This window comes from Pseudopipra pipra, chromosome 2 (assembly GCF_036250125.1).
Source record: "Pseudopipra pipra isolate bDixPip1 chromosome 2, bDixPip1.hap1, whole genome shotgun sequence".
Taxonomy (NCBI): Eukaryota; Metazoa; Chordata; class Aves; order Passeriformes; family Pipridae; genus Pseudopipra; species Pseudopipra pipra.
The window spans coordinates 39,171,912-39,198,075 of NC_087550.1; the positions used below are offsets into that span (position 1 = coordinate 39,171,912).

General features: G+C 39.6%; 1 protein-coding gene and 2 long non-coding RNA genes across 11 annotated transcripts; 2 read left to right on the forward strand and 1 right to left on the reverse strand.

Annotated features, from left to right (window-relative positions):
- Positions 1–169: 169 nt before the first annotated feature.
- Positions 170–7,894, forward strand: LOC135409501 (uncharacterized). Its single transcript, XR_010428236.1, has 2 exons — positions 170–252; positions 2,188–7,894. It is a non-coding gene; the product is annotated as an uncharacterized LOC135409501 (long non-coding RNA).
- Positions 7,543–20,767, reverse strand: CCDC82 (coiled-coil domain containing 82). Of its 9 annotated transcripts, none has more exons than XM_064645116.1 (8): positions 20,685–20,767; positions 19,571–20,126; positions 18,868–19,102; positions 17,597–17,689; positions 15,344–15,468; positions 14,334–14,504; positions 8,226–8,411; positions 7,543–7,663 (listed from the first exon to the last, which is right to left on the reverse strand). In XM_064645116.1, the coding sequence occupies exons 2-8, from the start codon at positions 20,117–20,119 to the stop codon at positions 7,598–7,600; spliced, it is 1,425 nt and encodes a 474-aa protein (XP_064501186.1). In that variant the 5' UTR covers positions 20,120–20,126; positions 20,685–20,767; the 3' UTR covers positions 7,543–7,597. The 9 variants fall into 9 exon arrangements, with proteins under 9 accessions (XP_064501186.1, XP_064501190.1, XP_064501188.1 ...); XM_064645120.1 differs by lacking the exon at positions 20,685–20,767 and adding an exon at positions 20,544–20,677; XM_064645118.1 differs by lacking the exon at positions 20,685–20,767 and adding an exon at positions 20,459–20,675.
- On the forward strand, positions 20,695–26,164 carry LOC135409502 (uncharacterized). Its single transcript, XR_010428237.1, has 2 exons — positions 20,695–21,009; positions 25,745–26,164. It is a non-coding gene; the product is annotated as an uncharacterized LOC135409502 (long non-coding RNA).

Sequence of the window (26,164 nt, forward strand, 5' to 3'; positions counted from 1 at the left end):
CTTTAGTAAATGTGCAAATAAAGAGCCGGGGAAGGAGGAGGAGGAGGCGGCTCGGGTTAGTTTAGTCTTTGTGCTTTCTCGTTTCTCTCGCCCGCTCGTTCCTGGCCACTCTCCGGCGTGTGACTGTGTCCGGCTGGCTGCCGCTAAACTGTAGTTCCTCTGAAAATCAGAGAGACGGATTCCCCGGTCCGGAACAATGTCAGTCAGTGGACTTCCAGACCACGCTTCGCCTTCGCTTAATCCAGCCACTGGGTAAATCCGTATTGCTTTCAGTGTTCATTTTACCCCTTAGTATTAAGCAGAAAGCTACGGACCCAGGCAAAGAGCTCCTCTCGCGTACTTTCCCTTATACTCCCAGATATTGAATAGTTTCAAGTACAGTTTCAAGAAAAGCACGGAGGAGGGAGGGGGGGAGGAAAGGGGAAGAGGGGGGGAAAAAAACCACCCAGCCCCTCTTCAGACAGTAATTACAAACGGAGAGTTGCACTTACAAACTTCCAGCATTTTGCCCCCAGAACAGTCCAGCGGCCACTTTTCCTTTGTGTTTTTGTATATTCCATGCCCGGCCCGGCGGGTGGGTGGTTGCCGGTGGGCTGTCGGCGCTGCCGGTGCTGGCGCTGCCCGCGGCCCCTCGGTGCGGCGCGGCGCGGAGCGGAGCGGGGCGCTGCGGGGGCGGGAGGCGGGTGTCACCGGCGGAGGGAGAGCGCGGCCGGGGACGCGGCGCCCGGGAGGCCGGGGCGAGGCACGGAGCCTCCCAGCGGCCGCCGAGGGGAGTCGGGCTGCCGCCGCTGCTCCCCGGGAGGTATGTGCATGGGAGGAAGCCGAGGAAATCCCCGCTCCCCTCTTCCCTCTATACCTGAGTGCCGAGCCGGGCGCGGAGCGGAGCGGCCGCCGAGAAGCGCAGCCTCCCGCGCTCCCCCTCTTCCCCCGGCGGCGAGACCTTCAGGCGAGTACGAGGGAGTTCTAAAATCAATCACGGCGCTGCGCTGCTCTGCCAGCTGGATTTCTCTGGAATAGACGGTAGAAAAACAAGCACTGCCTTCTAGGGCGCTCGCATGCACGGGACGAGCGCACGACACGAGGTCAGGCTCGGGATGTGGGAGCTCCGCGCGCTGACAGGAGCTTCTTGGGTGTCCAGGGCAAGTCACGTAGCGCCGGCACTCTGGTTCCTCCCCGGGAAAGCCGCAGCCTTGGTTCTTCTCTCGCCCGGCTCCTCTATTTAGAGCAGGGCAATTTTAGACTGAGAGATCTGGCCCATGGAACTGGCCTTGCTGCAACTGGCAGCCGTCAGGTTCTGCGTGTTGCTGTAGGTGAGCTGTGAAGGAGGATGCAGAAATAGCTGGGAGCTGGCCGCCTTTATTAAAGCAATATGCTGTTGTACTACCGTAGCTGCATTAGCCAAATTCCCAAATACCTCTGGGAATAAAAATGGCCCCCCAAGCACGCAGACACACATCCCTGATGGAAATCCTCTAAGGTCGTTTGGTACTAAGGTACAGCCCTTAGTACATGGATGCATCTTCTCATTCAGTTCTACAGTGGGTCCAATCAGAAAAACACACAATTTCATCACAGCATACCGAGAGCATTAAGCTAAGGATGAGGATGTGATGATAACCCTCTCAGGTGGTTTTATTGCCTTCCAAGGTCATGCAAATAAATACTTTGAAAGCTAATGATGAAATGACACATTCCTGGAAAATCCCCCAAACTATAAAAGATACACAGCATTGGACACATGGGAAATATGAAAGCCCCTGCTTTCATGACCCCCATCTCCTTCATGTTGCAACAAACATGAAGGTTTGTTGCAACATGTGGGTTTCCAGGATCTGGCTCAGTGAGCACCAGCCAGAGACCTCAGTACATTTAGACCCATGTGTGTCTCAGGAAAGGCTTTGAGTCTTTGCCAAGGGATGAGGTCTGGGGGAGCAGGCTTGGGGATGTGCTACCTTCAGCGGAAGGCATTATTGCTAACAGGAAAAAGACATTTTTTTGTTTGTTTGTTTAACCTTGAACAACTGAGGAAGAGTGGGTTATTATTTGATACATAACAGTTACTTGCATCTGTTGAAAACAATGGGTTGGCACAGCTGGAAAATAAAATGAAATTTTAATGTTTGTAAAATAGTATACAATGTTACCTTTGCTTCAGGCCTCACTTAGGCTTTTATTTGTTCTTTACAGCTCAATGTTATTGCTCTGCTTAGGATGGTCAGTCACAGAACACATGTGCAACAGTAACACACCAATCTCATGGAGAATAAACAGGGGTATTTTACATGACAGCTTGGCTGGGATTTTCAAAGTGGCTGTGGGAATATGAAATCCGTGGTGCTGCTCCGGAAGCTATCAAGGCAGCTGGATGAGTTCTCTCTCTTACAAGATTTTGTAGAACTCAGTGACTGATCTTTCAAAACAAAGTTTGTTGGTTTTTTTTTTCATTTTAACTTGAGAAGTTTAAGATTCACTTTTTGCCAAACAGCATCTCGTTCGGTCTGTGGTTTGATCTCCCTTTCGGGGTGAGAGGCAGCTGGCTGCGGGGCTGCACTGCGAGTCCCGCTAGCTCAATCTGCAGCAAATGCTGCCCCTGGTGTTTCACAGCAGGAAATACCCCAAAACCGTCCCTTGGCTTTCCATGTTTTGTCCAGAAGACCTTGGCGAATGCCACCATCCCTGGACACCACCATCAGTTTTGGATAGGTTGTTTCAATTTTCTTAAAAGCAAACTGTTCTTAACATGATCATAACATCCCTTGCGCTTTGTGTTACTAAACATGCACAGGATAAAACATTTAATGTAACAGGACCTGAACAATTAATTACTTTTTTTCCCTTCTGTTGACACTGATTTGTGACCTTTTTACATGATACTGTAATCTCACATGAGCTGTCATGCTTGAGCATTTTTTCTGTGTGAATTCCCTGTTATTGAAGCTCTGAGTTTCCCAAGCTGGCAGCCCCTTCCAGATCAGCAAAGCACTTATTTGTGCTGGGTTCACAGCCAGACATCTCATTGTGGTAATACCTTTACAAAAATGGAACAAAAAGACTGAGCTGAACCTATGTCACCTAAAATCTCAAGTGCATATCTTGTTCATCTGTGTTTAGAAATTGTGTATCAAATTGCCTCAAAGTTGTATTAAATCCACAGGAACAACTTAATATCAATCCTGAGGATGTTACAATTTTGGAGCTTAGAATTTTCAGCCATTTCTATTATTTGCTTTTCAGCGAGGATTCTCGGCCGTTTTGAAGGCCTACAGTTATACATACATGTATTTCTGAGGGTATTGCAAGCTAGGCAGGCCCCTATCATGCTGCTTACCTTGCAAATTGTTTAACTTTGAAGCAGAGTCTGACTGCACTCGAGTCAGTTTTCTTGTCCTTAAATTTTGGGCACAAGATGCATGCAACTACTACTCTGTTTAAACTGTAAGGTAAGCCATTTTGAACACACCATTTTTGGTTTTTTATTTTTTTTAAAAAATAAGAATATACTCCCCAGAGCAATCTCAAGAAACTAGGTTTACAGGTTATTTAATAAACAACAGGGTAAAAATTCACATAAACTATTCGGGGAAGTGGAATCACTGAAGTGGTTATTATCAGGTTTTTTTCAATATAATTTTGGTAGATCATATTTCTTACATTCTTTTCTCTAATCTCTAAATGCAGATTAGAACTTGGCATTTCTTTCTTCTCAGAGCAGAATCAGAAACTCAACTTTTTAAAGTCCTTTTTAAAGTCTCTTTTGTGTATGGTGGATATTTCTCTTGGAGTAGTATTGTATTTACACGTGTTTGTGTATCACATGTGTACACTAGCACACCCACTCTGTTTATCCAGACAGACTTACAGAAGGATAAAACCAGAAGTCTTTATTTATCCAAATAAAAGTAAACTAGAGGAGCTAAGCATGGGAATTGCCTGCAATTGCCTGAGGAACTGCTAAAAATAGCTGCTTTCTGGAAACAGGAGAAGCCTTCACTGTCGAAAAAGTAACAGTAACAGCTATCTACTATTAGCAAACTACTTTCTTTCCAAAACCTGAAGGACACAGGGACAAAAATCGCTTCTTGTCATACTTCACTGTGAGAACTGGACAGAATGTAGACTAAAGAGGGCCTTCTGTCCCAGAAGTACATCATGTTGGTAAGCCTGGTCCTGTGCATAAATACCTTGTGTGAACTTCATCATTAGCACCGTCTCCAGTTACAGAACTTAAACTAGAGCAGATTATCAAAACATTACAGGAACTAAAGTAATTCCCAAGTACGATCATTAATCACCTGCGCCAAGTCTAATCACATTCTGAGCTCTCTTCATTGTTCCATTAAGACAGGTACTTTATCTTAATTAGAGCTACTGCTTCAAAAATTAACACTAAAGACAATTTAAAATGTCTTATCGGAACAAACATTTTATTCTCTCACCTCCTAACTCCATTCAACTTCTCTGATGTGGAAAAAAAACCATGAAAGACCGGTCAGATTTCTGACTTCTCCCATCATTAGATATTTGCACAATTTTTTTCTGCTAGAAATACTCTTACTGAGTAATTCTATATATAGAAAGTCTCAGGGGGTAGAGTCCTCTTTGTGCTTCATGCTGTACAAGCACTAGCATTTACAGACTGACCTGGAAAATTTGATCTAAATTTTTTCATATTTACTCTTCTAAACAATATTTTCATTTCCTGTGGTGAAGACAAATGTAAACATGATGTAATGATACTTCACTTTTGCTGTCTTGCAGAAACACTTCAGATAAAACAACAGCCACAAAAACATTATCACTTCCTCCAATCTCAGTGAGGGGAATATCAGGGTTTAACAGAGACTATACACACAAACATCGTATATACACACAAATATCGTTTAACAGAGACTATACACACAAACCCTGCAAAATCAAATCAAATATCTGTTTCTTGCTGAAATAGAAATCAGTGGTGGCAATTTGAGGCATTTTCTTAGTCCCACTGGTGATAGCACACACAAGGTTAGTAAACCTCCAGAAGCACTTTCTACCTAAGAAACTTCAGCAGGATTCTTTTGGATCCCTGTTAGCAACAGAAAAACACTCTTCTGGGAAAAAAAAGTGCCTGCAGGAACAAGTAGTAGATAGCTTTCACTTTTTAGGTGCATGGAGAGGAGGTGGGAAACAAGGTCTGGGATATTAAAAAATTGCTCACTGAACAATTTGGCCATTTTAATTTTCAATCAAAATGTATGCATTCTTGAAATACTACCTTTAATCAGCAAGCCAGAATTTCCCAAACTTATTTCTTAATTTGGTAGCAAACAGTTTAAATGTAGCAAAATGAAGGAAAAGGAATAGAGAATTCCTTCAGCTTTGGTAACCAGGGAGACAGATATGAGACATACCAAATCTCAGAATTTTATATATCTAACTCACAGTTTTGGAAGAAGGTATGGAAAGAATATCTTCAACATAAGTTGAACAAATCTCAATCTGTATACTGAGAATTTTCATTTTGGTTTTGTAAATCTTGTATCTGTATGTGGAAAAAAGGAGAACTGATGTTATTAGCTCTCTCTAATAGCATATAAACCATTGCCTAGTTTCAACTCCTTAAAAAAGTAAAACCAGTTCATTTCTTACAATGAATGCTGGAAAAAGGGTAGTGAATGACAAATCTAAGGTGCAGTCTCTGAATAAAAAACTCAGCAGATGTTCACTGTTAAGCTATACACCTGTTAGCAGTTGCCCTTCCAATCAAGCTATTTGTTTCCAGTAGAGTGGTAAATCTTACAGACAAATCCATGAGAAATCAGGTTTCATTAGTTTTGCTTTTGAGAGAGTAACCTGTTAAAAGAATTCAGAGTGTAAACAGTATCTTGCCTTTCACTAGGTTGCCATATTAGCCACAAAAGACTAATAATGTGCATAGAGCAAGATGTAGGAACAGTTCCTAACTGGATTCAAAACGCTGTGCCTCACATCTTATCTTAGACTACATCTGATTCATTTCATATGCAGCACAAAATACAGGGACAGAAACATTGAATGATTTGGGTTGGAAGATTATAATGGCCTGGGACATCTTCCATTAGACCAGGTTGCTCTGACCCATCCTGACCCAACCTTACACGCTTCCAGGAATGGGGCATGCACAGCTTTTCTGGGCAACCTGTGCTAGTGCCTCACCACCTTCACCCCAAAGATTTTCTTCCCGACATCCATCTATACCTACCCTCCTTAAATTTAAAACTTGTTAGTTGTCCTGTCACTACAGGCCTTGGTAGAAAAGTCCCTCCCCATCTTTCTTGTATGCCCACTTTAAGTACTGAAAGGCTGCAAAAAGTCTCCTTTGTGCCTTCTCTTCTCCAGACTGAACAGCCCCAGCTCTCTCAGCCTGTCTTCATGAGAGAGGTGCTCCAGCCCTCTGATCAATTTAGTGGCCCTCTGATCAATTGGACCCGCTCCAGCAGGTCCATGTCTTTCCTGTGCTGAGGACCCCAGAGCTGGATGCGGCACTCCAAGTGCGGTCTCACTAGAGTGGAGTAGAGAGGCGAAATCCCCTCCTTTGACCTGCTGGCCAAGCTGGTTTTGATGCAGCCAGGACATGGTTGGCTTTCTGGGCTGCAAAGGCACATTGCTGGCACATGTCCAGTTTTTCAGGATGGACGGTATCTTATTTAACACTTCCTAACCCCTCAAAAATCTACTCTGATTTGGGTTTCATGTAATTCTGGTAAGCCATGCATTCTGCTTCTGAATAACTCCTACATTCTGTTAAGTTACACTGTAAGAATTCCCACTTATCTTGCATGGGCACATTAATCCATTCTCTTAGGCTTGCAGTTACTGCAAGTTTCTGCCATTATGTTTGCACAACATAATTTGATGTTTAAAATCTGAGTAAATTGCCCCAGCTGCTTATCAGAGACAGCAATGAGGGCCCATGTGTTCATTTAGATGGCTAAGCCAGACTCAGTCTGTATGACGCCTATAATATGACTCATCACCTACTCTCTCAAGAGAGGAATGACTACTGTGCTGCAAATGTAGTCAGGACCGCAGAATATTTCCTCTGTTGCCTTGCAACTGTCTATACTGATTCCTCAGAGGAGAAATAGATCTTTGCATTTGGGTTCTGTTTATTGTAACTATCATTCTAACTGGCTGGACCTACTTGCATACAGTGAGCAATAAGGAAGGTAAGATGCAGTCATAAGTTCTTATATAACATAGCCTTACCTTTCCAAACACACTTTTTTCAAAAGACCTCAGCAACTCCTACCTTTCCTACTATACAGCTCAATATACATAGGTGGAAGTTTTATTTCGCGAGTAAATAGATACTGAGCTGTTATTTCTAAGAACAGAAGGAAACTTAAAATGATTTATGCAGTAAGACTGGAGGACTGATTTGGTAAACCTTTGGGTTATTATTGACACAGATGAGAAAAAAAGATACAACACATTATCAAACAGCCGTTTAAAGGCATATATGAATTTCACTGTAGCCTAAATAGAATCTTGAAGTCCAAGCAGAGATAAAGTGCATGCAGATAAAGCAGGCCATTCAAATTTTTATAAGATGTCTTTCAAAGAGCTATATGATCACTTAATCAATTTTCTCTTCTTGAAAACTGTCTGCATCATCCATGCAATCTTCAAGATCATCGTATCTCTGCAAATGAAATAAAACTTGTATTATTTTATCAATGTTTAATAACTAGGTTATGTAAAGACTGCTTTTTCTTGTTCAACACATTACCAAACATGTCAATAACAATTTAGAAAGAATGATATCTGAAAGCTTGCTAAATGCAATTGTACTTCAAGTTGTCTTAAAATAGTTTATAAAGTGTTCCTAAATAATTCAAAGTGCTTCAGTGTAAATAAACAGAATTCTAAAATATTCTGTGCCTTACGTACGTGTTTCCAATCTTTCTAAGTTAAAGCTCGAGTTTGTTGTGTTGCTGCTTTCAAATGAAAGAGGAGTTTGCCCTTCACAGCCCAGAGATCATGCAGCTGTCAAAAAGCTTCATGTCAAAAGTTGATACAAACTCTATGTGAGCACAGCAACATAGCCGTGTTTGAAAGACTGGGTCAGCAGAAATGGATAAACAGTTAAGCTGAGTTGTATTATACAAGGCCAATAATTCAGAACTGATCAATTAAATCAGACATTTTATCTCAATGTACTTTTATCTCTTTGGAAAAGGATAGAGGAAATAATTCGGGCATACCTTCTGAATCCACCCAGTCTCTTCCAAGTGGCTGAAAAGCCGTTCTACAGTGTCTTTGACTGGTTCATCCTCAACACCATCCAATTCGGCAACAGAGCTGCAATCCACGTACAACTTGTACTTGAAGTGCTTCAAATTGTGATAAATTCTTGTACGATTTGCACACACCAAACCAACCTTCAAAACCTAGGCCAGAACAAACAAATCACTCTCTCTGATAGAACTGATTATCTTGACAATATATAGAATTGGAAAGTTAGTTTAGTAGGACTCTAGTCAGTACAGGAAATTTTTCTGAATAATGAAATAAACAGAATGATGCTACATGCATAAAATCAGTACAAAACCATGTAGTTTTCACAGCCACAGCACAACGATTTATGAGCAAGCAGGCAGCCAGCAAGTCTATGCAATGGCAGCTTATCAGTACGGTCTTCTTGCAAACACAACCATGTTTATAATTGGTGGTATCTTTCATATCTCCTGGTGGAACTTTGTTACAAAATCAGTAACACTTTAGACAACCATCATATTGTGAAAGCAGAGGAAGAGAAATCATTTGTTTACTTTTGCTTAATATGTAAGTACTTCCTAGGACATGAAATACCAGTTTTAACATTTTGTAGACTGATTAACTTTCAATAACAAATACGTAAGTATACAAATAGACATATGCCTCGAAACATTTATTTAATAAATATAAGGGGGGGTGTTGAATTTCATAAAAATAAAATATGAAAACTGAGGTTTCGTAGAATGCAGACGTTAATCCGTGAAAGGTACAGCTAGGCCACAATGCTGTAGAAATCAAACACTCTACATCTCCCAGTTATTACCAGTCTTATTTCTAAGATTTCCATGCAGAATAGACAGAACTGTCTTATTTCACAGTCTTCTTTACAGCAGTATTTATAGGTAAACAAGTGGTAAATATGCTTGTTACTACATAGATTACAGTAAATTTGTTATAATCTATCAGCACTAAGATGAAAATACAGAGTGATACATTGGTTACAAAAATCTTTCGCCATCCTAAATCTTCACTAAGAGTATATGAAATTGGAGATGTGGGGAGGGAAAAAAGAGTCAATTTTCACCTGCATTTAAGGACATCCTGTGTTTCACAAGAGTATGTTTTGTCCCACTTCTACAAGAACAGTAGTTCCAGTAGATACAATGGCAAGTCAGAAGAGGATTCTATCCTCTCTAAGTGACCCACAGGTGCACCGATCACTACTCTAACCCAAGGAGACAAAGCCTATTAGGTAAGAAATCCATGTCTGGCTGGTTTTCGGGGGTCAGGTTTTCTACACTCAAAGCAACATAATTAATACAAACATAAAGAAATTCAGCTCCTGATACATACACGAGAAATAGATTTAATTTTTCTGAAAAAAAACCCCCAAACCTCATCAGCTTATCCTTCAAGAACAGCACTGTTTTGGACTGATGTCTTGTCACACTTTTGCAAGTAACAAGCACATAAATGGTTAAAGGTCAGAGTTCTTTGCATCAGTAATGCAAGCTGCAATTGTACAATTTAACATTACACACACACATATATATAAAAGAACCAACTGTGTTATAAGTTGAAAAATGATTTTTTCTGAGCCACAACACTGATACCTTTTATTGCTGCCACTGGTAATAATCTGAATTATCTCAAATTACAAGAAGGTTAAGTTTTAATTGATGCTTACAACCTGCATTTTCAGTGAGCTTTTCCGAATGCATGACCAAATGTTTGCATCTGTGAGCAGTTCCCTCAAAACACCTGACCTTAAATATATGAATATACTTAATTTCTGAAATATATTTTTATATAAAACCAGCAGCTCAATTGATATCAGCAGACATAATATCACTAAGTCAAAATGGCTATTAACTGCACTGTTAAACATCTTGAGATAAAAAATGCCTATTACTATATTGTAATTCTCTACTGATGATGCACACATTGTACCTATATGCAGCTCAATTTCTACTATCCCCAAAAATGAAAAGCTAAGGCTTGTGTTTGGTGCTGCCGGTGCTTCTGAAGTGCAAGACCTACCGACCAATGCTTGATTTATTCAAATTTCCAGAATTATCATTTCAAATACTGAAATAATCAAGAACTGAGCTGTGGCATTTTGTAGAGCATTTCAAAACTTTCCAAGTATCCCAAGCAATGAGGTGTGGCACTTGGAACATTATGTGATGCAAAACAGGAGATACCATCCTGCATCAAACTGATGGCCCAGTTCTTTATCCTGTGACAACAGCTAGCAGGACTTTGGGACCCACTAATAATTTCCCTTCAAAAATATCTTGTGGCAATGAGTTTCATAGCTTATTTATATGCGAGGTGTAAAGTACTGCCACATTGGGGAAATGCCAAATGCAAATAGCTAAATATCATATAAATGTAACTATGCATTGTGTTTTTAAAGGAAGAATGATAGTCTAAAAATAAAGAGCTATTTCAGAATGCAGTGTTGGAAAGAATCTCAGTACTGTACTGATTCTAATTTTTTCCTCTTGCAGTTCTCAGTCCCTGTGTCCTAATGCTTAACTTATCTACTCAAGCTGGCCCTATCAGCCAAAGTTGTGTTAAATCACTTTGTATGGAATGCAGGAGCATGGCCTGACAATAGCATAACATGTAGTGACTGAATCCATGTCCTCTAAGCATGTTTATAAACAGAAGTAGAACATGAAAACCTAGAGAGAAAACAGTTTATAATCCAGGTGACACAAAAGCAAGGAAGTGTGGGGGACACCTATACCTCTAAACTGTTTGATTCCCCTGACCATGAAGAAATGAGAATTGGCACCTACACAGTGAACAATTACTGCAAGCCTAAGCAAAACTGGAACAGCTGTTTCTCTTCTCTTTCTATTGGCAAAGGAGAATACTTCAGAGATGAGAGAAAAGGAAAGTTTTATGCAGAAGAAGGTGGTTGGAGGTCTGTTCTCTCCACATCCACTTTTCTTGGGTATTTTCAAACAAATCTATAGAAGACAGTCCAACTATGTGTCTCCATTCAATCTGATCTGCCATTGCTGAACTACCTTTTCTATCAATTAATCAAGTTTGTGAAATGGCAGATTTATGAGCCTTTTTTTTCTTTTTACTTTTTCCTCCTTTCTTTTTTTCTCAACTGGCAGGACAAGTCGATCAATGCATTGTCATCAGAACTTTAAAGACAACTTGAGAACAGTACTTTTAGCAGTCTAAATTGCAGGTCACCATAAGAACACAAATGTTGCATTATAAAGACACTATAAAAAATTACTGGAAAGTGCTCAATTACTCTTCCTCCTGACTGTTTTACAGCCTCTGAACATGCACATAGCAGACATGCCTTCAGATGCTAGTGTACGGAGGGTAAAAAAAGCCCTCATTTTCTACTCTTAAGCTAAAGAGGACAAAAATGAACTAGCAGTTTGTTAAATATTTCAAGTTTTTTCCAAAGTGAAAAACAGCCAACGCTTTATGTAGGACAACATTTGGTCAGCAGTGAGGGAATTGCTACTGTTATTTCCACAGTTAAGTTGGAAGCTGAGAAAAGATTAAATTCTTGTGCTGGTTCCCTTATTATTTCTGGTTAGGTAAGGCACACACTTCCCATCAAAAACTGAAATTTTTTAAATTAGTGATCTACATTTAGAGGCTTGTATGTAAGGAATAATGACTGTACAACAGACTGCAGTATCAGTGCTTGGAGGCCTCATTGTTTTGCTGCAATAAACAAGTGGCAAAACCTTGCTGGAAAAGCCTCGCTCTCTTGACTAATATGCACGTACATATTTTTCATAACAGAGTATCAGCAACTGCTGCTCAGAAAGGTCTGTAATCTAAGAAAAACTGGCACAGATATTCCTAGCTCCTGCATTACATGCAGAGCCCAAGATGATGACACGGTAATCACGCGGAGCCCCCTCAAATCTCTAAGTTAGAAAATCTGAAAAAATTCAAACCATATAGACTTCCACTTCAGTACGGTGTACTTCCAGTCTGACAAGGACTTCACTTTATTTTTGCAAAAGAAATCCCATTATACCTCATTATCAAATATACTGAATAAAAGACTTGTTCTGAAACTTTTTTCTTTTCAGCAAATACAGTGAGGAACTTCAGCTGTATTCAAAAATTCTTTTACACTCACAAAGAAAACAAAAATACCATCTGTGCTTCCTGAAAGGGAAGAAAGGTAAAACTTGGATATCAGCTTGGTAAACTATAGAAATATTTTACTCTTGACAAATTGTGTACTTTGAGTTTCTCATAAGAGGTCATGAATTACACTACCTAAGGAGAGCATAACAATCATAACATGTAGCTGTAAATTTGAAGGGATGATGTCTAAATATTAGAAACACCCAAATTTTTAATAGTCGAGGTCTTCAAAAGGCTCAGCTGCGAAATAAAATTATATTATGTTATTATTAAATTACTTTAGGTGACTCCTGAAGTTATCTGAATTGACTGCCTAATGCAACATCATGTAACGACAGGAAAGATGTCTTTCACTCCAAAAATATAATTTAATCTAAAATGTTCTAGTAGAGACAACTGAGAAAAAAATGCAAGTAGTTCTGATAATGCAGTAAGTCTTCTCAAAACGAGATCAGCAACTTCAAGCATCAATGCAACTGAGATGCCAAGATACTTTGTCCTGAGTGAAAAGGTATGTGGGAAATAGCAGGTGAGCAAAAAAATCTGAAGAATGAAGCAGTAAATTCTGACTAGGTCGCACTTGGACTATTAGGATGATCAGGGCACTATTTCACTCAGTGTTTGGACCTAGAGCAAACAAGAACTGTTGGAGTACATGTGGATGCTCCAACTGCTAGAGGAACAGCAGGCACAGAATTAGCAAACCTAGTGACCCAATGTAGAACAAACCTTATTTGTCACAAAATAGAAAACACAATCATTCAAGGGAGATGATTGTCCATCATACAGAAAGTTACTTTTACAATGTTTCTGAAAGCTAATCAATGCAAGATCCTTGCCGGGAAAGTCTTAAGGGCATTATAGGCACACACAAAGGTAAAGGGCTATCAAGTGATCTACCTTCAATGAAAAGGCATTCTGATATTTAGAATATAGGAAAATATGAGGAAAATGTAATTCTTAATTTCAAGTCTCAGACTCCTGACATACAGACATAGGATCTTATCGAGATTTAAAAAAAACCCAAAACATAGTATTTCTCTGGTACTTGGTGAAACCCAGGAATGCCAGGCACGTGCAGAGCATCAGTCATGTAATTTCTTTACCACTGTTTTCCCTTCTTTTAAGATACACATCTGCTTTAGGATTTTCAATCTCCTATTAATTGTTACTGACAAAACAAAAAGCTACTTTAGAAATAACTGAGTACTCATATTAGTACTTCGGTTAGTATGTAAATCTTCACGTGTGCTGTCAGCCTCCTTGATACAGAGTTTCATACTACTTCCTCAAGTACCACAAAAGACAAGCATGCTGAGTAGGTTGCCATGTACCTAGAGTTTCCTTCTTGCCCTGGATGGGACTCTGACTGTAGAGATTTGAAGCAGAGAAAAGAATAGAGGCAAATGTCAATCCTGACTTAAGGGAAAGAGTTATCAACAACCCTGTCATATGTCTTAGAGCTCTTTATCCTTTATCATGAAGCCCAGCTCGTGGCTGGGTACACTTATTAGCATTTACATCTGCTGCATCCAGTACTAATATTAAGTGGTAAAAGTGGGGAGGAAATATTGCACGGATCATCGTGACACAGGCAAGAACAAATATCATAGAAAAAGATGTAATTTATTTTCTTGATAAAAGTTGGATTTATTTGACAATACTTTTCATTACCTCTTTCCCAACAGGGAAGGGGGGCAGACAGAGGGGAATGACTCCATTCATCTTGTCAAGTTTTTTAGGAACTTCCTTCATAATTCCTAGCTAAATCCAAGACTATACTTCAAACTATAAAATGGTCCTCATATTTAAAAATTAATAGGGTTTAAACATGGAAATACAATAGCCTAACACTTGCCTCTAGCATTATAGACATAGATGTGTTGATAGGTAAGTTTCTGTAATACTACACAAAGCTTAAAAATAGAGTGCTTGTTTGAAGTTACCTGCTTGTCATTTGACATGAAGTCATCCACTTCCAAAGTTTTACTATTATAAAGCTGTCCAGAGAGCAACACTTTAAACTTACAATACCGCTTCAATTCACAGGCCTGACAAGACATAGTTTTTGGATTTTTCAGGATTATGCGAACATCTGGGTAACAATCCACACGCTCCTGAAAAACAGATTTCAAATAACATTAAAGAATCTCTCTAAAATGAATAATGCCTCAAATAGAGTGCTGAGTTCTCTGTACTCACAAAAAATTAGTCCAAGAAAAATGAAAGAGATTCAAATCTGGAATCTTTCATCATTCAGTTGTGAACACAGACCTTCTCCATCATCTTCCAACACTTCACTCAGTTCACTCTAGTTCATTAATTCTTTCTTTTGGCTTCAGACCTAGAAAATGGCTTCTACATCCTGGCAGAATTTTTCTCATACCTTTTTTTTTTAGGGGGTAGGGGTGCAACTACATCAGTTGTTCTCCTTCAAATAAATACACTGTCTCTCTGCACTGGCCAGACCCCATTATTACAGTGATTATTAGATCACCACACCTATCACACTAATACTATTCTAGTAGTATGCATATGATGACTCTGTTCCTGTATACTGACTTCATTTTTTGTAGTAGTAGTAGAAGATTCATGAGCATACTAGTTTATCTTTTTGTGGGAGGAGGAAGAAATTTTGTTATAACATTTACAAAGTCATGGAAAAATCCTCAAAAAGTCATCTGCTGAAGTTAGCAGGAGAAGCATTCAGGTGGCTGAGAAGAGATTCTGTTCTGCTACCCGAATGTTTATCTGGTTACAAACACATAAAATATTTCTGATATTTATAAGCATTGAAACAAATTATGTAAGTTAAAGAACAATGAGTTTCTATTAAAAAGTATATATAACTACACCAATTGTTGTACCTTTACAGAGAATTATAGTGTTAAAAAAAAAAAGTCAGTAATGATTTAATTTGGAAGCCACTTCAGTGTTTAAAGTAGAATCTACATACCTTGTATCGATCTTTCCAGCGACTTCTAGCGATTAAGTTCTCAAGCCGAGGCTGAATGAAGCGGTCGTCCAAATAATGAAGTGAGAGCAACATATCTTGTGCATACTTCTTTTGTCTTGTTCCATCTGCTCAGTGAGAATCATTACTAATTTGCTGACCACCCTTTCTTATACAAGTTTCTTGAGATAAAATTTGCAAGCACACAATACTTCTGCATACTAAAAACTATGAATGATTTTAATAAATTATTACTCAATATATTTGCTACTGTTACCCATAAAAGTGATCCATGCATCTTTGATAAAGGAATATATTTAATTATTTTAAAAGTGGTACATGAATAAATTCTACAATCAAAGTTAAAGTGAAAAGTTGTCATCCCAAATAGAGATCCATTGACTCAATCCCATTTAAAAGAATGGAAAAGGAGGAAGGAGGGGAGAAATGTCTTGCTTTTTGTCCAATCTATTTAAGTTGTTCTTAACGCATAAGGGGGGTGGTTGCAATCCATGAACACAAACTGCTCTGAGCTACTTCACAGCACGAATTTTGACAACTCACTTTGTCACTTATAAAGAGCACAGAGAAACTGACCTTTACACTCCACCAGCACAGTCAGATGCCTTGAGTCAGGCAGCACAAGTACTTCCAAATACTTACTCAAGCAAAATAAATAAAAAAGCATGAGGATGAGTAAAATTACAACTGTTCCACTACTGTCTCCCAAATACACGCTGGACTCCAGGAATTAAATAGGACTTTCATAGGTGCAGGCCAATGCATACCGTTCTGGAACTTCAGCATGTACAGACATACAACTTAACACAGCTACCTTCTCATGTCTTCTAGCAATCATCATGGCTGGGCTTCGCAAACGAACATTTGGGAAGGGCTTTACCCACGTTTGTTACAAGCACGCTGGTGGCTAAAAAGGCCAATACGAGATGGGCACGTCCAGTTGCACTTCTAGCAATACTGTTATTAAAAAAACCCCCCCACCAGAACTGAGAAGGACCACTGTCTATCTAGCTTGCTATATAAAACCATTAATTGTCATAGATTTCATAATTGCAATTAACTGTTTTTCCCTATTCACTTTACACACACACATTTACAGTATAAGCATGAAGAGGCTGTGCTAGACCATAAAAAAATTCCTCGTAATAAAAAGCAAGTCTGAACTCTAATACTATAGTAGCTACTCTTGATTCAAGCTAATGAAGAGATTCACTTTCATTAACTCAGAAAAATCCATCTACATTACAAAAATACTTTTTTGTTATGTTCATACTATTCAATGTTCACGTACAACCTCCAGCTCCCCCACAGAGCTCACCTACTTCCAGCACCTTGGCAGTAAGTTGCTACATTTTAGAGAGCAGATACCATTTGAAATAGACGGAAGCTATTACAACATTAATATGGAAAAGTTTACTTAGTACTTTTCATAAGCTTGTTTTCCCTTGGTGAAACAAAACAAACCGACCACCTGAAAGAACTAGCAGTGGTAGATGAAAGACATTTTTAATTCCAAGAATATACAGCCTTTATTCTGAGGTCTGTGGTATACTTCAGTTTCTCTGTTTCCTCTTAGTTCTGATAACACCAAAACTTCCTCTCTTTGGCACTTTACTGACTCTTCCACAATCTGACTTGGACACTTCTCTCCTTAATCCCATCTTTACAGTGCTTTTGAAACTACATGTAAGGTTGTCATTCAGCCCCACTAGGCCAAATGCTAAAAGCACTTCCCCAGAAAGAACAAGACAAAAAGTACTGACTGCTGCTAAACTTTATTTATCTGAAATCACAAATGTTAGAAAAAAAGAAAGGAAAAAAAATCAGATATGGAGTCATCGCCATAGCTAAAATTATTTATTACCAAATTCCTCAGAAAAAAAGCTATGGAGCACAAAAAATTTTGACAAATCAGCTGACCTTGCACTGTTTTCATTGTTTTGAAACTAATTTTGCTTTCATGCCGGAAAGGTTACTGATCAGTAACACAGAAACACTTCCTCTCATCTCAAAAAGGCATTTTAAGCCTTCTAGGCTTAAAAGAATTAAGTCTACACGTTTTTTCAAGATTAGTCTATACCTCCCCTCTCCTGCCAAAGTTACAGAGCAGGGAAACCACATGCAGATTTCAGGACTCAGCTCTATATTCTAATCAGGAGAAACACTCCTCCCTAGAATAAATGGCTTTGTATAACTTTGAATGCACTATAATGTTATTTAATGTGATTTACTTACCATATAATGAGCTCAGAAAAGTGTCATCAATTGCATTTATGAGGAAAGCCTTTACTATTCTTTTGAAGTGTACATAATGATCACAGCGAGGTACTGGGAAGAAAGCAGTATCATCAGAATTTACCCAAAAAAGGGGAAAAAAACCAGAAAAAAAAAAGCAATGTTAGAAGTTCTGTAAGAAGAATTCTTTTTTTCATTATTGTGAATTTAGAATTTTAAACTTATTTAAATATGGATTTAGAAATAATTACAAGGTACAACATCCACACCCTTAAGATTCTGCCTTTAAAGTATACTTCTCATGCCAATGATCCTACACAATTTTAGCACCCTCAGGTCACATATGCTTTCAGCAAGAGCCCACAAAAAGAGCTACGAACACTAAAAGAAGTGAATAATTTGTTCTATGAATAGCAAGAAATAATGCAAAACAGAGAAGACCAGGCTTATGTTGTTGGTTTTTGGTTGTTTTGGGGGGTTTTATTGTTGTTGTTTTGGTTTTGTTTGTTTATTTTTTCTATCTTTCTTTCAAATACACACAGTTCTGCTAAGGTCTTCATTGGGCAAGAAATTACCACAAATGCTTGTGACCACCTACACCAGCACGGACTGCTGAATCACTACATACCTCTTTCTGAACAACAAAATATGGAAGAAAATAACTCATATAAAGGTCTGTTTCAAATGTCTCTGCTCCATCCAGAAACCGGTTCTCATAAAAGAACAACTTGAAGAGTTTTCTTGCTCTATGCAGTTTGGCCAGTCTTGGCCAATGAAGTTGGAAACCCCTCTAGACCTCTACTCCCAAGTCTCACCACCACAGAATAAAAATACGTTAAAAAAAAAAAATAATCCCAAGCCCCAAACCCTCAAACTCCTGGTAAGAATAGAATTTGGACAGAATTAACATAGCTGTTCTTAGCGTTTATCACAGGATCACAGGATGGAGTTTGATGCTTTCAGGTCTCCACAGGAATGACTGTGGCATCGGCAGCCTACTTCATCCTAAATCAGACCAACTTAAAAAATTCTGTGCAATAAAGTTTCCCTTCCTTCCCCTGAAATTATATTCTCTCTTTAATTAAGATACTGAAAGACTGCAAAAGTTTACTGTGGCAATCAGACTGCTTCCACAATAAATTGAAGCCTTTAGGAATCTGCTTTCAAAATATTATATCCTATTACTTAGCATTTGTATTTAGCCCATTAATTTTTATAACAGTACTACAAGCCAGTTATACACACAGAATTACCACTAATTTTGATCTTACACTGTGGGATGTAGTATGACAGCAACTCGCTATTTGATGTATTTAGTTGCTTTTGTTGTGGCTGATTTTCACTCTTTACTCGCTCTATGTTGTTGTCATCATCGTCATCATCATCTTCATCTTCCTCTACTATAAAATCTTCCATGCTGCCACTGTCAGTTTCACTACCTTCTGTTGGTGTGAGGGGCAAGTGACAAAGCGGTTCCTCTTCTATTTCTGCTTCACTATTAGAATCCTAATTAAATTTTAAAAGGTACTTCAAACAACAAGAATTTTCAGTATTTGCACTGACAAAATACTACGTATACTACCTTTTTGACCATCTCATTACACAATTTGTTCACAATTTGTCACAATTAAGCAGGCATACATTTCAAAAAAATACATCATTCTGTACCAGACGACAATTACTTTCAGATTTAAATTAGCCATCTCCATGTACCTCTCTTCAGTCTATCTGTAGGAATTAACCTGAGATCTCCAAGTTACTTTAGCCGGTATTCTGCTTCCTGATAAAAAGCATCTGATAGCTTTTCAGCAGTCAATATTGTTATCTAGTTAATGTGACTATTAAAATGTGACAGAACTACTGATTTGTCATGCATTCAAAAACAAAAAATCCCACTGACTTATATCTATTAGTCTTCGCCTTTCCTCACATTAAATATTTTCTCCAATTAAATTTCAAAGAAAAAACCCAGACCTCCCAGTTTGCACTGCTGCAAGATCTCCGAGCTGCACTTTTTCTTGCAAGTTCTTTCAGTTTTGCAAACACTTTCTGTTTCCTACTAGTAGAAACATTCTCTGTAGGGCACGTTTTATCAGGTTGCTGTTCTTCGGAACTGTCATCCTCATCCATTATACAGCGCCGCTTAGCAAAAACTTTTCTAACCAGGACGTCACTGTCCTGACTTTCATCACTGTCATACAAGACAGAGGTGTTCGACCTCTTACGCTTCCCAGGCACAATGCACTCATCCTCCCCATCATCCGTTCCTTCTGCATTGTGACCTTTTTCTTCCCGATCTGAAAGACCGCTCTTAATGAAAGTTTCATCCTTTTCATCTGTTTCACTTTCTGATGTGGTAGGCTCCTCCTCCTCAGAGGTAGCTGAGGATTCGTCACTGCTGTCAAGTAGTATGAGTTCCCTTTTAGTACGCCTCCAATCGACCCGGGATTTGGAAGACGACAGCTCTGCTCCTGCTGCCTTATTTCTTGTTTCGTATCTTCTGACAGGTGCTTTTATCTCCATTGGGAGGCTGTGGCAACACACCAAAGTACAAACCGGTAAGACAAAGCACTCATTACATTATGCCATTAAAAGAAAAAATATATAAGCATACATATTTTGTTACATACACTTATGACTTGACAGTACCATTAAGAGACACGCGTGGAAACCAGGATCAAACAAAAATAAACCTGCACAGTAACTTCTGAAGGCGATACACCTTACTGAAAACATGCAGAAGAGCAGAAGCGCCCGCACCCAGCGGCGCTTCTGAATAAACTGAAGAACTCAGGTCTGAAGCGCAGCTACCGGTCCCACCGTCCTCTCCCAACCCTGGAAGCCTCCAGCTCCGTTCTAGACCTGCTCTGACGGGACCGCTCGCTCGGGATCAGCGCCTTCAGGGCCCGCTGCGGAGCGGCCCGTGCCCACAGCTGCTGCCCCTTACTCTGCCAGCCCCGCAAGAAGGCCTGAGGGGACCCGCGCCGCGCCGAGCTGTGCCGGCCCCGCTCCACACCCCGGGTCAGAGCGGGACAGGACAGGACAGGACGGGACAGGACGGGACAGGACGGGCTGAACGCGAACGCACCGTCAGCTCGCGCGCCGCCGTTACCACGCCCCCGTGACCGCTTCCCGCCGCCCGGCCCCTCTCGGCCGCTGAGCGGAGGCTCCGCCCCCCTCCCGCCGCCCCGGGCACCGCGATTGGCCACCGCCCCCTGTCACTCAGCCTGCCGCTGTGTTTACGGAAGTGCTGTCAGGCCGCGGCGGGGGTTGGCGCGCAGTGGTTGGAGAGGCGGAGGTGTCGTGTTCGAGTCCCGCCTCGGCAGGTCTCAGGCAGCAATGGCGTGGGGTGGTTTAGTTGTTTTTGTCCGGCCTAGATACATTCCTGAGGAAAATCTGTGTGGGCTTGTGAGGTACGGCACCTCCCCAGAGGGGCTGACAGAGACTGCCGCTGGTCTGGTCTGAGGTGCACCCCGCCACAGCAGGTCCCTGAGCGCTGCCGGCGCTCCGCTTCTCTGCAGCCCTGGGAACAAACTCGGTGGATTAATGAGGAGCGGCTGAAGGAGCTGGGGATGTTCACCCTGAAGAAAAGGGGGCTTATGGGGGAACCTTATCGCTCTCCACAACTACCTGAAAGGAGCTTATAGCCTGGGGGAGTGGAGGTGTCGGTCTCTTCTCCGAGACAACAAGTGACAGGACGAGAGGAAATGGCCTGAAGTTGTGCCAGGGGAGGTTTAGATTGGATCCTAGGAAGTACTTCTTCATTGCAAGGGTTATCAAGCATTAGAACAGTCTGCCCAGGGAAGTGATTGAATCACCATCCCTAGAAGTGTTCAAAAAAACCGTGTGGATATGGCACTTGAGGGCATGGTTTAGTGGTGAACGTGGTGGTGGTACTGGGCTGATGGTTGGGCTTAATGATGAATAGTGAGCTTCTGCTGTTGTTCTGCTTAAGATGTCTGTTGAATAGGATGCTGGATTCTGTTCAGAGCTAATATGCTTACAAATACATTTTAATAACAAGATTCATGTCTTAAATTTTCTCTGCTTTGCTTGGTCTGTGGCAGAAAACTACTGCTACCTTGGAACTTATTCTGCTGACATTTTTTGTACATTTTTAGCAAGATCTTGAAATTGTTTCCATGTATTTCTTAAAAAATAGCTAGCAACAAAACAACGAGAGGAAACCCTCTCATTTATCATCTTATTTGCACGGGACTGCTATGACATTGAATGGCAAAGAGGTGTGGACAGGCATTTATATACGTGGTGGGTTGAATTCCCAACAAAATGTTTATATTGCAAGGATTATAATGATTATAAATCAAGGATTATATTGCATTAAGGGATTTATAGTCCTGGGCTGACATTTGTTTTAATTGCTTTAAATTTAAAGTCAGTACATGAATTTTCAAATAAATAAACGGATCAGAGTTTTCCCATGATTTAATATTTCCTCCAAAGTGCGGTGGAAGTTAACATTTCAGGGTACTGCTCTTCATCGCGCGTCTTGCTTCCAACGTCGCCACCTTGTGACAAAAGGGGTGAAGGAAACCTAGTAGTTTTACTCATGTAGTACACGAGACGGAAATAAGGTAGCTACAATAAAAATATTGTATGTAACTGAAGAAAATATATAGTAAATAGATTTTTTTACTTGAATGACATGAAGAGTTTTAGTTATGAATACTGGCTTCTGAAGGACAGCAAAGAAGTTTTTATTATTCACAGTGCTGAAAATCTTATATCCTGATTTTGTGGATGATTTTTCAGGGGAGTCTACAGCGTGAGGTCATGTGTGTCCTTAGATTTTAGTAGCAGACTTCCAGTCAAGAGACACGAGTTTTCCAAACAGGCCAGTTTTCCTCAAAGCTCCTCTGTAAATTTCTTAATACGTTCGCTACACATTAAGGAAACTCATCTGTTACATAAAAAAATAAACTCTGTTGATTTTCATGTGTACCAAAGCCTTTTTGTGGAGCTTGTGCAATCACTATGCCATGTGATGGTGATAACATCTTGCCAGTACTGAGTTTTCTATTTTACTAGGGTATCCCAGTCTCCTATGATTTTAGATAACGGAGAAATTAATATGTTGGAAACTTTAAGTAGCAGCTCCCACTAGCCCCTTCTGTTCCTGGCTGCTTTAGCTGCTGAATATTTGCTATGCTGCTTTCCAACTGGTCTGTTAGTTGTCTGGCTGTTGCTATGTTCACACTGCAGTTTCTCTGAAGCTTGAGCTCTTCTGGGGTTCAGTGATGTGCAGGATTATATGAACATTCCTTCCATAAAACAGACCCTTCCTGCTTGGGGTATTCTCCTTTCCCTAAGGTAAGCAATGGGAAGCTCAGAGCCCACAGTTCCCAGAGACTGTTTCCTGCAGCAGTGCAGCATTTGCAAACACTCTATGACTCCCAGGGATATTGAGCGCTAGGCTGGCTCATGCCCAAATAGTAGTGCTGAATTTACCCCAGCTGGAAAAAAGAAAAAAACTAAAACAAACAAAACAATGCAAAAAGCTCTTTCTAATTTTTAAACTTAAGGGGAGGTCTAGGCCTGTCTGGAACTGGCACAGGCACGAAGGTGGCTCTCGCTCTGACAGATTGCAAGAACGCAACAGCTCGTTAGAACAGAAATGGCAAGTCACCTCTGAGTTTGCCAATAAGTGATTTAGCCAACAGAAACCATGAGAATGAGCTTTAATGCTTTCAAAATAAATTTTCAGCATTGCAGTTCCTTAGAAGGGACTTTTTACTGATCACCAGCTTACGTCACCAGGGACTCCCCATCCCTACACCAGACACACTGCTCAGTCCATTTATGTCATGCATTAAGTAGAGACATAAATTAACCACACAGTAACAATTTTATCACCAGAAAGAGCTGCTAGGACTCATAGGGAGGCCCCCAAGTAAGATTATACCTCAAGTAAGATTATACCTAAAGTGTAGAGATTGCATACAGGTTATCTTCTTTTAATTTTGTCCTTTCTCTTATTTTTTATTCTGTCTTTGTTGAACACAACCTTCTATATGGTATATGAAGAGAATATTACAGAGGACTTGTTATCTTGTATTTGTCTGCTTCCTATTTCTCGTCAATGGAAGACTATTTCCTTAATTTTATCGAGAATCCCAGCAAATGATAAGCCTGGCCAGAAGCCCTTGGAGCTGCTGGGTGACTTTGTCATGATTCATGTAATTTATTTTTTTTTTTGATATTGCTCTGCAGTCAGTAGCAACAGAGAAATTGACCTTAATAGTTATAATTTCTTAACAGAAAGTATTTTAATATTCTATTTCAATGCCTATTTTAAAGAATGTACATCTCCATTTAGGAGAAAAATGTTTCAAAAAAATTAAAAAGTTTTCTAGAGCATAGAGTAATTCTAAATATTCTAGTAATTTAGAGTATTCAAATAGTAATTCTAGTATTACTATTAGAATAATAATTCTAAATACCTTCCCTCCTCACCCTTTTTTGCTAATAGTGTTTAACAAATGTTAGTATGTGTTTAACATAGAGTGTTTGTTAAAACTTTTCTCAGATACTGGAATTCATTTCTGCACAGAAGCCTTTTTAAGGAATTAAATGGGGTTTGTGAGATCCTTAATCCTGATTCTGGCTCTTTGTGTAGTGTTGAATTTCATAGAAGGAGTGAGTTGCAGACAAAAGAGACCAACGGAGTTAACATTTAATCTCTTTTTGAAACACTGAGAGCTTTCTGGTCTCAGGAGATTCTGAAATCATGTTCCATATACAAAAGTTTTCTTTGTGTGTCTTGTAGGCTGGATCACGATTGCTAGATGACTTGCATGTTTATTTTGTCATCATTGCCTTTTTGAGTTCTTGTCATCCCTGCTATTTGAAAGTCCTAGTAATTGATAAAATATGTAGTTTACCTTGCCACCTGCGTGTGAGATTAAAATCTTTTATCTTCACTACCTGGAGTATATACAGTCTAATAGTAGGACAGTACAAGGCCGAATGTAGTCAAGGTTCATTATCACTATTTGAACATCACCTGTATTTTGATCCAGTTCCACTCTAGTAAAATTCAGTTTATTCTATTTTCACTGCCATAAGATATTAAAAATACCTTGGTCTTTCAAAGTCACAGACTATGAATTGCATTTGTGTTGAAGTAAGAGATTGAGGAGTAAATACCATTTGATTTTTATCTGGTGCTGGTATAAGGCTGAGACGTTCCTACACAATCCTGGAAAGGTTCTGTTTGATGTCGAGGTTTAGGTATCACTGGACATAACTTGGTGATATTGATGTGCTAAGTTTTGAGCAAGAGCAGTGCAAGGCATACTCGCTAGCATCCACCAGAACTGTGTAATGAAGGTCAGGATTTTTGTACATTGAGGGGACTTGAGGGGAGTGGCATTTTATCCTACTTTCAGAGTTTTTCACCTTAATTTTGATATTTCTTGAAGAACTTATTTTTATCTTTCAGGGTGGTTTCTTTTCTCTTTGTCACAAACCGCATAAAATCCCTTGGCAGCAGTTCTCTAGCTGGACAATCTTTTGCCAGGAGGAATGTGATGAGTCATGATGTGTGACCAGAATAGCTGTGCTGTTAAAATTGCCAAGAGTAGATGGAGTTGCACCTATAAAACTGTGCTTAGGTACTCTAATATATTTGATCTGGGACAGCAGAAACAAGGGATGCTTAGAATGAAGTGTAGTGTCAAAAGTGTTTATCTGCTTGTTAATGCATCTGCACTAACTTCTTACCATGATAACATACCGGAGTCTCTATACCTGCAAAGCCTTTCAGCTTTAACTTAGTCTTCGTTTTTGGCCTGGCTTGATTAACAGCTATTAAAAGCCTTCTTTTGTGTTGTTTCCTTGCATTATATATATAAAGTAAGTATTTAAACTATAATGAAGAGACCACCTGACTGGTTAACCTAACCTGCATGTATTACAAAGAGAATACCAAAGTATATGCAAATAAACTGACATCCCTACAAGTAATTTCTTATTGTGCCATTTATTTCTTATTTAATTGAGGGAATGAAAGTGAGGTAACCCTATTTTGAAGAGGTTCAATTTATGTATTCTATCCGTAAAGGTTAGAAACCTATTAAATTAATTTGCATAATAACAAAATCAGAATAAAGGATTGTTTCATTTAAGGGCTAATGGTTCTTCTCCAAAATTTACTGTTTGAATAAAGGACCCTTCATCTGAAGGTATTGTTTGTATTCAGATCCTTGGCAAAAAGTAGAGAGAGAGATACCAGGACAGTTGCAGACAGATTATGAGTTTTGAGTCTTAACCTGCTGCTGATGGAGCCAACAACAGAAGTTCAACTGACTTTAACCACAGAGACTCAGACCCTGAAAGACCAGCACAGGAAAAAGAGATGCGTGAAGAGATACATAAGAGAAAAAGAGAAAGCATGTTTCCTTGGGTCTTCTTTGAAATAGATACATAATATAATTTAAAATGTAACTTTTATTTTAGATTTACACATTTGGACTATATGAAAAAACTAGATCACATGCAGAGGAATTGTTAAAATAATTAAAATAGAAGATGGATTTTCACTTTAAA